Here is a 13,842-nt window from a genome sequence, read left to right on the forward strand (position 1 = left end):
TACCCTATGATCCAGCCATTGCACTACTGGGTATTTACCCCAAAGATACAGACGTAGTGAAGAGAAGGGCCATATGCACCCCAATGTTCATAGCAGCAGTGTCCACAATAGCTAAATCATGGAAGGAACCGAGATGCCCTTCAACAGATGACTGGATTAAGAAGTTGTGGTCCATATATACAATGGAATATTACTCAGCTATCAGAAAGAACGAATTCTCAACATTTGCTGCAACATGGACGGCACTGGAGGAGATAATTCTAAGTGAAATAAGTCAAGTAGAGAAAGACAACTATCATATAATTTCTCTCATCTATGGAACATAAGAACTAGGATGATCGGTAGGGGAAGAAAGGAATAAAGAAAGGGGTGGTAATCAGAAGGGGGAATGAAACATGAGAGACTATGGACTCTGGGAAACAAACTGAGGGCTTCGGGGGGGGGGGGGATTGGGATAGGCCAGTGATGGGTATTAAGGAGGGCACGTATTGCATGGTGCACTGGGTGTTATATGCAAATAATGAATCATGGAATATTGCTTCAAAAACTGGGGATGTACTGTATGGTGACTAATATAACAAAATAAAAATTATTTTTAAAAAAAGAGGCAAAATGCTAATTAGAAGCCAGATATTACTCCAAGGTGTGGCTTTTTCTATCTTACACTCCACCTATGGGTATTAAATTTAAAAAGAAAGAAAAGTGCAAAAAAACCCAAAAAACAAAACAAAACAAAAACAAAAAAAAAAGGAAAAAGAGATGATGAAGGAAAGGGAGAATGGCCCCAGATCACGATTAAAATGTATGCTTTAAATCACTCAAAGTTTCATTCATGGGTCAGAAACAGGAGTTGTTTCTGCTGCAGCGTTCCTCCTTCCATGATTACAAGTATACAGCAGCCTTATTTTTTATTTAATGAAAATAAGATAGGACATTTTAAGATCTGGAATTTGAAGGAGATATTTTATTACATTAGATTATGTGGTCAGTTTTTGAGGGGAGAATGGGTGCGTGGATTTTTTAGGGAAAGCAAAGGAAATGATGGTGGTTGAGCTGCCTGGTTAGAGAACTTGGGATCTAGTGTAATAATAATATTGTCCTGGGACAGAAGAGGAACCAGGGAAGGGACTACAAAAGGGAGAGGCCCAGAAGGGCACTGCTGGATGCCCTCAACACCAACCAGAGAGGTTCGGTGTCTTCATTTCTCCTCCATCTTACAGCGCTGAGAATTTATTGCTCCAAATGCAAGATTAACAGATTAATGAATACATTTCCTTTAAGCAAATCTAAGCCTCCAAATATACCTCTGTTCTTGTCAGGGGAAACTCTCTAGCTCTTGGCACACTTGCAGAATGGACGTAACACACAGTTCCAAAGGTTCAGTGCGTCTTTCTATAAACCTGTCTCCTGGCTCAGCGATGAGCTCTGTCGGTGCCTCTGGACTGAAGGACTGGAACCCACAATTGCATAGATGGCTCCCCATGAGAATCATCACCGATCGACAAAGTATGAGCTGAGATGCTTTGAACACCTACCATTCTAACGCCGTTTTCAAAGGCTTGCCGGGTGAGGGGAGCCGGTCCGTCCACGGTCTTGCCGTCATCATCCGGGCCCCAGCTTGCGCTGTAGATATGCACGTGCTGGGGATTGAAGCTAACCGATTTCGCTTCAACCATGTCCGTGACATCACCATCCAGCATCCGAACCCCTTCCAGACAGAAGGGAATTAGCTTGAATAGAGGCTTCGCTATGTAACACCCAAACAGCCCAAGCCGTATTCCAATTATAGCAATTTGGGGGCAAAGAACTTTTTAACCAACACGAGTGAGCATCTTCTCCCCCCACCCCGAAAAAGATAATGCGGATTCTGCCAAAGCTATCTTGGAGAAAAAGTAAGTTATGTCATACATGAGAGAGCAAAACTTCCTGAAAATCTTTCTTTGTCCACTATTCTCTTTTTTAAAGTTTCTACAATCGCTCCCTTCTCTTTATCCCTGTCTTCAGAGAGTACTTGACAGAGAGAGCCTCAAGCAATCCATATTCCCTAAATTTCTCTTCATTAGGTGACCTGTGTTCATAATTGGCATAAAGCATTCTGACCTTCGCGGGCTCGCAAAATTTGGCAAGCTGCCAAGTTAGGTTGGTCCAATTTCCTCCGTATTTGATATTATCTCCTAATCTGTAAGACTGATGTGAACTTAATATATTATTTCTTTGCCAAGTTATTTCTAAGTCGAATAATAAATGAGAATGCTCTCTGTGCATGTAACACATCAAATAATTCTCAAAGGGTTCTAACAATGTTCAGCCATTAATCTTCATTTAAGTATATTCCCATCCGACAGACAGAAATTTATTATTAACCTTAATAGGAAAAAACAGACACAGATATCACAAAATAAACTATATATCAAATGTCAGGCTTTCCTCCTTTCCTTTTATTTTGGAGGCTCAAAACGACAAAACTTCTAATTGTGTAGTAAACGTAGTTCTCCTTCAGCTTAAGCTGAATAGCATCACTGAGACGCTGTATTATTTTACAATTATATCTTTACGGCCCAAATTTACTCCTTACAAAAAACCTTGCTCTCTAGCAGGATTTCAAGTTTTTATGGCTACCAACCCGTGGAGCTTAAACAATAAAATCCCTAATCAGGCAGCTTTGATACTATGTGGCTTGAGGTGGGACTTCTGGCAGAAAATAAACATACTCCTGAAAAAGCTATACCTTCTTTGTGATTTAAAAAAAAATGTTGAAGTTTTAATTCTAAAATTTATAAACATAAAAAATAGAAGAAATGACAATGAGGACTGATACAGACAACACTTCACTGGTAACATTCTGCCATATTTCCAGCAGAACCTTTTTAAGCTACGTGACAGATAGGTCACTCTACCCTTTAATATTTATTTCCAAAAGAGCGGTGGAAATCAACACTCAGGACACATTAAATCTCCCCAAAGTGCCCCTAAAGACACTGCACCTGACTGGTATATCTCCTGTCTTTTCCTCTAGACCTTTGGATTTTTAAAGGAGATGTATAGAACAAGTGATGTGGATCACAAGGGCTATAAATAAGTTACTTTAAAAATTATCAAATGTTAAGTGTACTCGGAAGGCTTTTTAGCACTTTCATTTAGTGGGAGTAGAATGCCCAGCCCGATGCCCTATTGTATGTACTGGGTCCTAAGCAGCCACGGGTTTGCTTTAATTTGACATGAATATCCAAAATTCACCTGCACGGTTTTTACTGAAAACAAGATGAACGATCTCCTATCCCTCCATTTTTACTTCTTGCTATCTCAAAGCATAACACGGAACTACAGTTGACCCTTGAACAACTCAGGGTTGGATGCGCGAACCCCCCTCCCCTCCCCACACACAGTAAAAAATCCATGTACAGCTTTGAACCCCCAAACACGTAACTACTAAGAGCCTACTGTTGCCTGGAAGTCTTACTGAGAACATAACAGTTGACGAACACATATTTTGTATGATATGTGTATGACAGATTATATTCTTACAATAAAGTAAGTCAGAGAAAAGAAAAGGTTATTAAGAAAATCTTTTGGAGGAGACAGTCCATTTACTGTACTGTATGTACTGAAAAAAATTTGCATATAAGTGGACACACACAGTTCAAACCTGTGCTGTTTAAGGATCAACTGTATTTTATCGGTACAAAGACATAAACCCTGGAGATGCTAACTGCCTGAGATAATCTAGCTGGTAATACCACATGCCAGCACGTGGGAGTATCTACACAATATCTGAGCGCAGTTTCTAGGTCATGCGACTGATGGAAGTCCAGGGAAAAAATGCTTGATGAAATCATAGCTAGAGCGTAATACTCCTTTTCTGACCCAAAATTAACAGGTAAGAAGTTTGCTTCCTCAAGTTTACAGATGAAAGGGTGATTTTTCCCTATCTGACTGCTAGCCTCATGCTTTGGGTCCCGGGGTTCAATTTATAATTCAGAATGTTCTTGTTTCGGGGATGACAGAACATTGGGGACTCACTGCCATAGAGTCATTCTCTTACTGAAGTCCTGTTTGGCTAGTTCGGTGGCTTATCTGTGAGTTTGTTCCTTGGGTCCGTCAAGGTCAGTGAATGTGGGGTTAACGCGGGAGAGTGAGGACGTGGACATGAACACGTGTTGGTGTATGTGAGGGACCGTGTGTGTCGTGTCTGCAACAGCAAGCAGGGCTCATCAGCAGCCACCACAGTCACTGGATTCTCCTAAGGCTCTCAGGGGTATCCAGCATTCTTCAGGGGAAATTTGTCTCCTTTCTTTAGCTCCCTCATGAACCTTGCCCTTGCCGCACAGCAGATGCTCTCAGAGCACAGCTAATTACTGGTTAACACGCCGCCATACTCGAAGAGTTGGGTGTGAAAGAAAGGGGAGAAAGAGCTCAAATGCACTGAGCACTGACATTCGAGGTAGTGTCAGAAAACCTTTTATTAGCACCATTACTATATACCCCAAGTATGTCATGTTACAAGACCTCTACATTTACTCTAGAAAAGACTGTTATTTTTATTTTAGATCCAATTCTATTTACCACTTGGCAACGACAGTGTACTGGAAACAAAGATGTCCGTCTAGTCACCAGGGAGTTCATTCATCTGTGACACGGTTTAGGAGAACCCCCCAGGGGATACCTTCGAGCCACTGGGATCTGTACTGTCTCTTATAATGTGTTCTCCCATTTCTGTGTGTGGCTGTGGCACCCGGTTAGAGCTAATGAAGAGGATTACAGATGGGAAGGAGTTTGCTTCTATTAACGCCTAGATTCACACTCCCTTGGTTAGGTCCTCGTAGCAGGCAAACGTATATTTGAGTTTGTGTATGTGTGTGTAATACATATCCAAAACCTGGGATTATTAACAATAACTCTATTGCTCTCTGATGGGACTACAAAAGGAGATTTTACCATTTCCCGTTCTAATTTCCATTAAAAAGGAACTCCTTGTAAAACATAAGGAAAGGGGGAAAAATGGATTTTCTGTTTTGACAGAATTTGGAAACGCTTTTCTCCATAGAGATATTATGGGCTGGTACTTAGAGAATCAGTTCTTTCCGACCCAGGCAACGACTGTCTAGCTCGGGACAGCTGTCAATGACCCCATACGACTGGACACGCTTTCCTTGTCAACGCTGTAGGCGTACTGCTTCAAAAGCCTTGGACTGTATTTAATAACACACATGACGATGGCCATTTTCGGCAACAGCTGAACACCACTCTGCCAACACAGCCCCGTCTCAAGCTCAGGAGGGGTTCTACATCTACCCAAGGTTGTTTCCCATACCTCCGATCTTGGCATTGAAAGCAATTCCGACTGTGCAGTGAGAGTTGTTTGCTGCGGCTGCCACTTCTCCAGCACAGCGGGTCCCATGCCTGCAGGAAGAACACACACACTTGCTCAAGTAAGACACTCCATTCTCCCCAACTCGCGACGTCATCGCCACCAGTCAGACTGGTGAAGCCTGCATCAAGCTGTGGATGTTTCTGGAACTTCTACCCGAGTACCACTTAGCTTGCCCACTGCAAACTTTTAATTATAGTCTGTTTGAGATTCTACGATTGATACATATTTTCTTATACCTTGCTTTCCCAACTAGAAAATCTCCTTGAAAGCTAAAAATCGAATAGTGTGTTTCTTTGTATTCTCTAAACTTCCATTGTCCAATATGGTAACAACCGGCCATCCACGGCGACTGAGTACTTGAAATGAGGCTTGCGTGACCTTATCTCAACTTTAATTTTAATTAAATTTAAGAACTAGTACTTGATTCAGTGATTACAAAAGTTAAGAATGTCGTTATATGAGAATCTGCCTCTTAAACTGTAACTTAGAGATTAAGTATCTCCAGTGAAATCTATCATCTAAAATACGATGAGCTGTAGATATACACTGGATTTCTAAGATTTTATATGAAAAAAGTGTGAAAAATTCCACTAACACTTGTTTTCTATAAATGACATAAAATCTTTTATTTAATAAAATGCATCAATATTTATTTCACCTGTTTCCACCATTTTAAAAATAGGGCTACTAGAAAAGCCAACACCTTTTTCTGAAAAATATTCCTTTGATTTCTCATCACAGTGACTTTGTACCTAAGAAAAATCCTTTAATTAAAAGGACTTCTAAGATCACCCCGTGCAAGGATAGCAAAGAAGTTCCAAGTGCAAAGTACAATCTATTTGGAAATGTTGACCTAACACTGTTCAGAAGAATCCTGAGGTCTGGCTGAGCCCAGGGCAAGGGGACTAGGGCTGATGGCTCCTATCTGCCCTGGATGCAGGAGAGGGATAGGACAATCAATACGGGTGTATTTGTCATTGCTAATGAAGCCCAAGTCTCACCCCCTTGCCCTTGTTTTTAGAGATGAGGATGCTTAAAGAGGCCTTGAGATGTAAACAGATAGGGTGAAATCAGCCTAACAGTGACTAAGACATAACCATGGGCTATGACTACCGTCTGTGAAACTATAAAGAAGTTACTGCTTATAACGGATAGGTACACACACAAGTTTATACAACAGAGATCTATCCTGCTCCGTCCACTTAGTAATGTCATGCATATCTTCCTATGTAAATATTAGCCTATGTGTCGTTTAAAAGCTTACTATTACCTCCCATCATCTTTTAAATTGTACATCCCCTCCCCCACCATCTCTTTCACAAGTCCTCGATTTCTGGAAATTTACCCAGTTTTTCACTGAGAGTAACAAGGCTATGAAAAACAATCTTGAGCATTTATATACTTTTATATCTTGGGATAAATTCTTACAAGTGGAATGACTGGATCAAAGAGCACAGAATATACTGTCAAATTGTTAATGGAATATTAACGTAATAAAACTAAACCCAAAAAACCCCTGCAAGATGGATAAATATTATTACAAAACATGTTTTTGTGCATGACAAAAGAAAAAGAAAGACCATAAGCCCACTCGAATGACAATATAAAGAATGGAGAAAATATCTGAACACACCCATGTCTATAAACCCCTATGTATGAGTTTTTCAATCTTTTCAATCTGACATGAAAAATATTATCTTACCGTTGCTTCCCTTTTCATCCCCTCAGATTATATTTGATGTTGTCCATCTTTTCAAATATTTATTAGCTATTTCTATTTCTTACTTTGTGAATAACCTTTTCATGCTTTTGCCCAAATTTCTTGCCTTTCCATCATACCCACTGCATCTACATTTCCACACGTGTTATCTGCAATACAGCAATCTTATTTGGGGCAGTTCTAGGTTGTTCTATACAACAATTTTGATGCACTCAGAATTATCTTGCCCTTCGGATATTTGGTTATATCACGCTGATCATCAGAAAAAAGATCCATTTTTAAAAGAAAGAGAGATTTCTTTTGTAAACGACAAGCTGAACTACTAATTGTACCCGAGCCCAGCAAGTATTTACTATGATTCTTCATTAGTCTGATTGCGTATCACTTCATGGTGTAAGTTGTTTTTTTCCTCCAGTGTCAAATTCCCTTTATGAGTCCATTGTTCTTATACTTCATTGTATCTATTATTAATTAAGGTAAGTGCTACAGGACCAGAAGGATCTGATTTTAGTTCTCCAGTTGTTATTTATGAGTCCATTATGACAAGTTTGCTCACTGTATCGTGGATTTGATAATGTTTCTGCAGTTCTGTCAATTTTTATTTTATTTAGAATGGCATCATTAAATCTTCCTAGTGAAACTATTTATGAATAGGTAGCAAAACTCTGGGATTCCTGCAGTAAAAAAAAAAAAAAATTAAAGCTACCAGGTTAATAAATTCTATACCTTTTTGCCCTCTTTACTGTCATTCTGTGTTCATATCAATTATATCTCTTATAAATAGAATTACTTTTTTTTGAAGCTAGACTATCCTTGTCTTTAACTCAAGAATAAGTCCATTGACAGTGACTAGATCCATTGTTACGTAATATATTTATATTCGTTTCTGTATTTTTCTCCCTGTAAGGTACAGATGTTATACATTCTATTAGCTAATGTTTACTGATACCTAACACCACAGTCTAAAAGTCATCAATACTTCTTTCAATTTTCCCCCAAACAATACAGATTAGAATATTTTATTTAATTTTTAAAGATTTTATTTATTTTTCAGAGAGAGAGAACACATTGAAGCAGGGGAACAGCAGGCAGAGGGAGAAGTAGGCTCCCTGGTGAGCAGGGAGCCTGATGTGGGGCTCAATCCCAGGACCCTGGGATCACGAACTGACCTGAAGGCAGCCGCTTAACTGACTGAGCCACCCAGGTGTCCCACAGACTAGAATGTTTTAACTGTGATTACCCACCTTTTAACATAGGAAATCCGCATGATTATAGTTACATATTGGATTTGTTAATTTTGATTACCCACCTTTTAACATAGGAAATCCGCATGATTATAGTTACACATTGGATTTGTTAATTTTGGAAACTACCCATTAATGTCACTATTTTGAATTATCAGTGTTTGTTTAGATAATACAAATACTCTTTGCTCTATTTGTTTTTATAGTTTATAACTCCTTCTAGGATCACAGATTTTTTTTTCTGAAGAACATTCTATAAATGTGTCCATCAGAGTCTTTTGGCAGCCTCAGAAAATGATTTTACTGTTGTTCTTGAAAAACAATTTCACTGGGATATAGAATTCTAGACTAAAGGCACTTCAAAGATGCCATTCCACTGTCTTCAAGCTTCCATTGTTTCTGGTGAGAAATCAGCCATCTTGGCAATCTAGTGCTCTCTGGACACTTTTCAGAGCTTCCCTTTGTCTTTTCTACTCTGCAGGTTCATTAAGATGTTGTGTTTGGGTTTTTAAAAATTCTTGGAATTCCTAGACCTGTGATTTAATGCTTAAACCATCAGAAGTCTCAGCTTGTACCTTTGAAGGCTGCCTTAATCTTTCATTTCACCTTCACATTTCCCATACCCTTCTCGCCCTTGGCTGCTCTCCATGTAATCTGCTCAGCTCTATATTTCACTTATCTTCAGCCACGCCTACCCTGTTATTTAACCCATTTACGCATTACTCGTGTCGAGCGTTATATGTTTTACTTTTTTTTTTTTTCTGAAGTTCTTTTTCAAACCCACCTGGTTAATTTGAATAGTTTCTTTTCTTAAAAAACACTGTTCGAATATATGTATTAAAACATACATTTCTTGATATATGTGAATTACATGCAATAATTCTCAAACATGTCAATCTAATTCTGCTCTTTTTGTTGCTAGATTGTTTTCACGGCGATGTTTTCCCAACGTGGTGAGTGAACTGTCCATTTAGAAGGTCATGTGGTTTGGGCTTTTATCTTTGTGAATTTTTTGAGGCTGGAGTAGACGATACATCAAGGGTTCTGTTTTATGCAAGTCTTTTCTCACCTCACTGCCATCCCAGTGCTTTTAAAAATCCAGCTCTAGGCTGGCTGGGTTTGACTGATCACTCTGGAAAATTCCTAGTGTCTACCTATTGCCTGCCTCATTTACAGATCTGAGCTTTTACAGAGAAATACTCTGTGTGTCCCGTTAGCTCAACCATGCGCTAAAGAATTCTTTAATGGGGCGCCTGGGTGGCACAGCAGTTAAGCGTCTGCCTTCGGCTCAGGGCGTGATCCCGGCGTTATGGGATCGAGCCCCACATCAGGCTCCTCCGCTAGGAGCCTGCTTCTTCCTCTCCCACTCCCCCTGCTTGTGTTCCCTCTCTCGCTGGCTGTCTCTATCTCTGTCGAATAAATAAATAAAATTTTTTAAAAAAATTCTTTAATATTTCCCAGGACTTTTAGATGTACTACCACAGGAGAGATTTAATTGGATATCTTTTCTGCCATAATATTTTTAAAATGTAAGAATTAACTTGGCTCTGTATTCCTAAATTGCAATAAAACTTGCACATATTATGTGCATCACTAATGGACAGTGAGCTTTCCTAAGTGAAGAGAAGAGGGACTATTTCCTTATAAAAACATTTCTTGCGAAGAATTCTGTGTATCGCTCTATATCATGAGCAATGATGAACCATTTTTGGGAAACCGGGCAGTTATCGCTCTACTGCTGATGCGTATATTTTAAATATCACTTAAATAATATACTGTAACATGCTGTAATTGAGGGTCCAAATTGCTAGCTCAACTACATTTAAACAGCCCACTCTCTTCAGATGACAATGATCATTACCCCAGGTAAAGTACTGGTCAGCTTTTTATTTTTGTATCGTAGTTGGATTCAGTGTTTTGATGCATTTAAAATAGATCATAGAACAATGGGTATCATCATGACCTGCTCAAGTGTATGAACAAGATTCAATTTCTTCCTTCTCTTAATGAAGAAGGGTGGTCAGCATTAAGTATATTCATGATTCCCATTAATTATAAAAGTCACAATATAGATAAAAGTCTTCATTTTCGTTGTATTTTTCTTCAGAGCCAACAGACGATGAGCAATTACTTTCAGTATAAGGAGAACCCTTTCGATAGATTTTAGTCCAGAAGACAGTATGCTCAGTATATTACATTCTGACCCACACGCACCTAAATACGAATTTACTAGCCAACTCCCATGTAACACCCCTTGGAAAAGGAGTCAGCTGTTTAGCTTCTTTGTATATATGTTCATGCTGCCACTAAGACACATTATTTTCTGAGACCCCAGAAGGTAACCCAATGATACAAATTGTAATGGATATTTAGACCAGTGGCAAAATAAATTAGACGTCATCTAAAATCAAGTAGGTAGACAAACTAGGAAGTAAAAAATGCATCACTTCTCCAGTTCTCTTAGGCCTATTGTCATTGCTGCCGGGGCCCGGCAAGTGCAAAATATTCTATCACATCATTTTTACTTGAATAAACCATTGTGACTCTTTTTTTTTTTTTTTTAAGATTATTTATTTGACAGAGACAGCCAGCGAGAGAGGGAACACAAGCAGGGGGAGTAGGAGAGGAAGAAGCAGGCTCCCAGCGGAGGAGCCTGATGTGGGGCTCAATCCCAGGACCCTGGGATCACGCCCTGAGCCGAAGGCAGACGCTTAACGACTGAGCCACCCAGGCGCCCCATCTTAAAGAGCATCTTGCCTGAGAGATGACGACAGTCTTTGTTCTACCATTCCAAGTTTTCCCGTCTACTACATGATCTATTCCCAACAATAAACCATTGAAATTAAAGATCTCCAGAAGTTTTACCTGGAGGTCTGTGCTTGAAAACAAGGAAAACGAGATCAGAGAGTGTCTACTAATTCATTTCTTCGAACGGATGCTTCTGACTGCTCACACTGTTCTTGATAATAGTCCCACCTTGGGTTTACATCACGCCATCCATTTCTCTAAGTCTTTTAGTCTCACTGATTCTCACCTCAACCCTCTGAAGCAACAAGGGTATCACTTCTCCAGTTTGACAACTGAGAAAATGCAGTCAGATGGTGATTGGAAGGTATAAAACGTGGCAGGGCAAAGACCAGATCTGGCTCTCCTGAATCCTTACGTGAGGTCTTTTCATGGTTCCAGCAAAAGTCACAGGGGCCCGCGTCCCTGCCTTTGAATGGCTGCCAAGATTTCACGACTTCTTTGCCTGCTACCCTACTTATTCCGTGTGGTAGCGGCGACTTTATTCATTCATTACTATTGATGACAGGATATTTGACAGTATATTTTATAGAAACTCCGTAATAAATTATTTAGCTTGAGTGAGGGGAGGAAATGCTGGGAATCTTAAAAATGAAAACTTAAAAATGGGAAAGAGCTGAAAACAGATTACTGCCCTGTCTTCAGCAAAAAGCTTTACTAAAGCTCATGAAACATGTTATGGGGGTGGGGGGGAAGGTAAATTGAAACTTTCAAGAAGTAAAAAAGAAATCACCCGCTCTACTTTTTGGTGATGAGTTTTTGTGAGACAATTAAGATTCTAGCTTCTGAAGTGATGGCAATTATACACAGTCCCGGAGGCTTCCATAATATTATATATATATTTTTATTATACAAGGAAGGAATTCAGAAAAACTCATTCAAGATAACTGCTAAGGACTGAATGTTTGTGCCCATCCCCACCCTGCATTCATATCTTGAAACCCTAATCCCAGTGTGACGGTATGTGGAGCTGAGGCCTTGGGGAGGCCCCTAGTCATACAGGTGGAGGTCTCATGATGGGATTAGAAACACCAGAGAGCAGGCTTCCACCCTTCCTTTCTCTCTACTGTGTGTGGATACAGTAAGAAGGCAGCTCTCTGCAAGTCAGGAGAGAACCCTCCCTGAGAACTGAATGTTGGACTTTACAGCCTCCAGAACTGCGAAAAATAAGTACTTAGTATTTAAGCCACGCCCTCTTTGGGATTCCATTATAGCAACCTCAACTACGACAATAACAAATAGCGATATTAAGATATTCAGAGACATTCTGATCATCTACTATTGAAAGAATCTTCAACGTGATCTTTAAACTATCACAGCTCTTATACTTAGCAAAAGACATTGTAATTCCTCCTCTTGGTCTTCGAGAACAGATACACAATATTTAAAATGGAAAATAACTAGGAAGATCGGTAGGAGAAGAAAGGGATAAAGAAAGGGGGGTAATCAGAAGGGGGAATGAAGCATGAGAGACTATGGACTCTGAGAAACAAACTGAGGGCTTCAGAGGGGAGGGGGGTGGGGGAATGGGATAGGCTGGTGATGAGTAGTAAGGAGGGCACTTATTGCATGGAGCACTGGGTGTTATACGCAACTAATGAATCATCGAACTTTACGTCAAAAAAATAAATAAATCTTAAAAAAAATAAAATAAAATAAAATAAAAATAAAATAAAATGTTAGCATTCATCAACTGCTCCAAAGTTGAACACATCTGTCATAGGCAAGAGAATGAAAAATGTATTTTATAATATTAACTAGTAATAGGCCACTACTAAGAGTTAGCATCAGCTGTATCACATGGAAACGCCCAGCAAAGGATTTTGAAAAGCAGAATATTTCTTTTAGAGGTTTAAGCATTGGGCTAGCCTGACACACACATACACGTGCACACACAAATTACACATAAAAACTGGTAAAATCTGAATGAGGTCTGCAGAGTGTATTAATGCCAATTTCCCGGTTTTGGTATTTTACTATAATTACATAAGTTGTTATCCATGGAGGAATCTAGATGAAGGATACGGGGGACTCGTACTATTTTTGCAACTTCCTGTGAATTTGTAATCTTTTTAAAGTTAAAAATGATTGTAGGCCTGATGAATCTACAGTTATTTGCAATACTGGCTATAATTCAAGATGGGTATTTTAGTCCAAACACAAAATATTGAGAATAAAATAAAACTCTAGTGGTTAGTAAACTGCCTTTTTAAAATTTTTTAGATTTTTCATAAATTTATTTTTAAATTTTTATTTTTTTAACTTGAAGTATAATTAACACAATGTTATATTAGTTTCAGATCTACAAAATAAGGATTTAACATTCTATACATTTCTCAGTGCTCGTCAAGATGAGTGCACTCTTAATCCTTTTTATCTATTTCACTCATTTCCCCCTCCCTCCCTTCCCCTTGGGAACCACCAGTTTGTTCTCTGGATTTAAGTCTGTTTTTTGTCTCTTTTTCCCTTTGCTCTTTTGTTCCTTAAATTCCACATATGAGTGAGATCATATGGTATTTGTCTTTCTCTGACTTATTTCACTTAGCACAATGCCCTCTAGGTCCAACCACATTGTTGCAAATGGCAGGATTTCATTCTCTTTTATGGCTGAGTAGTATTCTATTGTATGTATACACCACAACTTCTTTATCCATCCATCTATCAATGGACACTTGGGTTGCTTCCATATCTTGGCTATTGTA

At 39.2% G+C, this 13,842-nt stretch overlaps 1 protein-coding gene across 2 annotated transcripts in view; it reads right to left on the minus strand.

Moving 5' to 3' along the window:
* PCSK5 (proprotein convertase subtilisin/kexin type 5) overlaps window positions 1–13,842 on the minus strand; it is a 456,163-nt gene that overhangs the window by 293,875 nt on the left and 148,446 nt on the right. For both annotated transcript variants that reach the window (XM_008691034.2, XM_040620237.1), the window contains exons 6-7: window positions 5,312–5,400; window positions 1,536–1,708 (exon numbers count right to left, since the gene is read on the minus strand). In XM_008691034.2, the coding sequence (XP_008689256.2) occupies window positions 1,536–1,708; window positions 5,312–5,400 (262 nt within the window). The remainder of the gene's footprint in view (window positions 1–1,535; window positions 1,709–5,311; window positions 5,401–13,842) is intronic.

Source organism: Ursus maritimus, unplaced genomic scaffold (genome assembly GCF_017311325.1).
Source record: "Ursus maritimus isolate PB19 unplaced genomic scaffold, ASM1731132v1 scaffold_34, whole genome shotgun sequence".
NCBI lineage: Eukaryota > Metazoa > Chordata > Mammalia > Carnivora > Ursidae > Ursus > Ursus maritimus.